Here is a 3,180-nt window from a genome sequence, read left to right on the forward strand (position 1 = left end):
CTTTACTTCTAGAGGAATATCCAAGAAAAATGCCTTCATCAGATTTAGCATCAAACTTTCCTAGATTATCCTTGTCATTGAGGACAAAGCATTTACACCCAAAAACTTTGAAATAGCCTATATTAGGTTTTCTTTTGTTTCATAACTCATAGGGTGTTTTGTTGAGAATCTTTCTAATAACAACTCTATTTATAACATAGCATGAAGTATTTACGGCTTCGGCCGATAGAGATCTAGGTGATTTGTGCTCATTTAGCATGGTTCTAGCCATTTCTTGAAGAGATCTATTTTTCCTTTCAACAACACTGTTTTGTTGGGGAGTCCTAGGTGCCGAAAGATTGTGATTGTAGCCATTTTCGTCACAAAATCTTTCAACGTCTTGATTGTTAAACTCTCTACCCCTATCACTTCTAATGGTTTTAATTTTACATTCCTTTTCATTTTCGACTCTTTTGTAAAATTTTGAAAGAATTGAATGAGCCTCATTTTTGCGTGCAAGAAAGAATACCCAAGTGAATCTAGAATAGTCATCTACGATCACAAAGGCATAGAGTTTACCACCAAGACTACCAATTTTCTCCAGTCTAAAAAGATCCATGTGGATCAATTCAAGTGGTTTTGAAGTGGTTATATCCTTTTTCCTTTTGAAGGAGGACCTGATTTGCTTACCAATTTGGCAAGCACTACACAGTTTGTCTTTTGAAATTTTTTTCTTAGGGAGATATTTGACTAGTTCATTTTTAGATAATCTTGAGATTAAATCCATGCTAGCATGACCTAACCTTCTATGCCACAACTAACTATGTTCATTGGATGACATGAAACATTTGACATCTTGTTCTTGAAGTTCACTTAAGAGTAAGGTGTATATACATTACCACTTCTAGGAGCACAAAATATTTGAGATTCATTTCTTTTAACAATGCATTTATCCGATTTAAAAGTCACATCAAATCCATTATCACAAAGTTGACTAACACTAAATAGATTATGCTTTAAACCCTCAACAAGTAAGACATGTTCAATTGATAAAGAAGGAGAAATACGTTTGATCCCAATGCCAATTACTTTGCCTTTAGAATTATCTCCAAATGTTACTTCCTCCATTGTATGCTTATAAAGAGGAGAATTTTGCGCGGTCACCCGTCATATGTCTTGAACATCCGCTATCTAGAAACCATTTGTCCTTGGAAGATGTGGAGACTTTGAAACCATCCTACGAAAGAGATTTCAAATATTTTCACTTGGTACCCAAATCTTGTTGGGTCCATGGGAGTTAGCTAAGAGCACATATGTTCCTTTAAGAACCCACTTCTTTATGAATTTAGGCTTTCTCTTTGAGCACTCTTGAATAAGATGACATATCCTTTTACAATAATTGCATCTAGAATTTTTATTCTTGCTTTTAACAAAGTAGTTAATCAAAGACTCTCTCTTATTCAATAGATATTCTTTCTTGTCAAAAGGGTCATATCCTAATCCATTTTTATTAAAGACACTTTTTTAAGCACCTATCATAAGTTCTAGATTTTTGGTACCTTGAGTGAACTTTGCTAGACTATCAATTTGGTCTTCAATGATTAACTTCAAGGATTCATTTTCAGAGATGAGTTCAGGTGATCCTGTTTCTCTAAGTGAAGCATATTCCTTTTTCAAGCACTTATTTTCATTTAGAAGAGTTTGAAGTTTGTTTTCAAGGATAAGTTTTTCGACCATTTTACCTAGTTCATCATGCAATTCTTTAAAGCCATCAAGTAATCCATTATATGTATCAACTAAATCATCATAAGCAATTTCACCTTCGGAAGAAGAGTCAGAATTAGAGTTTACCTCATCCCTACTTGCCATGAGACAAAGGATGGCCTTTTCCTCATCGCTTTCGGATCCATTTGAGTCGTCATCTTCCCAAGTGGCTTGCATTGCTCTTCTCTTTTTCTTTTCCTCTTTGTAGGCATGACAATCAGCTTTAAAGTGTCCCAGTTTTCCACAATGAAAACAGGTAGGGGTGTCACGTTTGCCTTGCTCATTAGATGATTCTCCCTTTTTGAACCTTCCCTTGTTGAATTTCTTCCTATAAAGAAATCTTTTGAAAGATTGAGTGATAAGAGCTAGATCATCATTTTCACTTTCGTTGCCGGAAACTTCATTTTCCATTTGAGAGACTTTTAGAGCAATTTCTTTCTTTTAATGATGATCTCTTTCTCTATCATTTAGAGTGATCTCCCATGTGAGAAGAGAACCGAGAAGTTCATCCAACTCAAGTGTATTGAGGTTATAAGCTTCCTTAATTGCAGTTGCTTTAGTATCCCATTTTTCAGGTAAGCTTCTAAGAATTTTCCTTACAAGATCAGAATTAGTAATAGTTCCACCTAGGTGCTTTAAGCCATTAATAATGTCAGTAAATCTCACAAACATTGTACTAATAGACTCATTTTCATTCATGCGAAACAGTTCATATTGATGCATAAGGATATCAATTTTGGATTCCTTAACTTGTGATATCCCTTCATAAGTAATCTGGAGTTTATCCCAGATTTCTTTAGCTGTGGTGCAAGTAGAGACTCTATTATATTCACTAAGACTTATAGCATAATTAAGATTAACTTTGGCTTTGGCATTCAAGGAGATAAGTTTATAATCCTCGGTGTTCCATTCAGCTTCAATTTCAGGGACCCTTTCTGCACCAAATCCTTTCATTGGAATAAAAGGTCCATTAATAATAACCAACTAGATTTGGTAGTCTACGGATTGGAGGAAATCTATCATTCTATTTTTCCAATAACCATAATTTATTCCATCAAACCAAGGAGGTCTAGTATTAGACTGACCTTCTTAAAGAAGGTGACCATTTAAGTTTGCCATGATCGATCTCTAAAACACTTAAGCTTTTTCAATAGAGACCTCGCTCTGATACCAATTGTTGCCCAGATATAGACTTTAGAGGGGGGGGGGGGTGAATAGAGTCTAAACAAACTATGGTCAATTTTACGTTTTAATTAACTAACTAGAACAAAGTTTGACTTCCTTGATGAATATTTGAAGAGAGTAATCTGAATTTTAAACTTTAAGAGACAATATTTATCAAACAAAATATGAAGCAATAAATGTAAGAGATAGAGATAGAGATTGTAAACATATATTTAGTGATTTTAGCGAGGTTCAGAAACTCCTACTCCTCAG

At 34.5% G+C, this 3,180-nt stretch overlaps 1 protein-coding gene across 1 annotated transcript; it reads right to left on the minus strand.

The window, feature by feature from the left end:
• Positions 1-2,184: 2,184 nt before the first annotated feature.
• LOC132269805 (uncharacterized) lies at positions 2,185-2,697 on the minus strand. Its single transcript, XM_059771050.1, has one exon. The coding sequence runs from the start codon at positions 2,695-2,697 to the stop codon at positions 2,185-2,187; it is 513 nt and encodes a 170-aa protein (XP_059627033.1).
• Between the last annotated feature and the right edge of the window lie 483 nt (positions 2,698-3,180).

The sequence above is a fragment of the Cornus florida genome, unplaced genomic scaffold (genome assembly GCF_030987335.1).
Source record: "Cornus florida cultivar Cherokee Brave unplaced genomic scaffold, ASM3098733v1 CherokeeBrave_3.0.0_Hap2_Chr01, whole genome shotgun sequence".
NCBI classification, from domain to species: Eukaryota; Viridiplantae; Streptophyta; class Magnoliopsida; order Cornales; family Cornaceae; genus Cornus; species Cornus florida.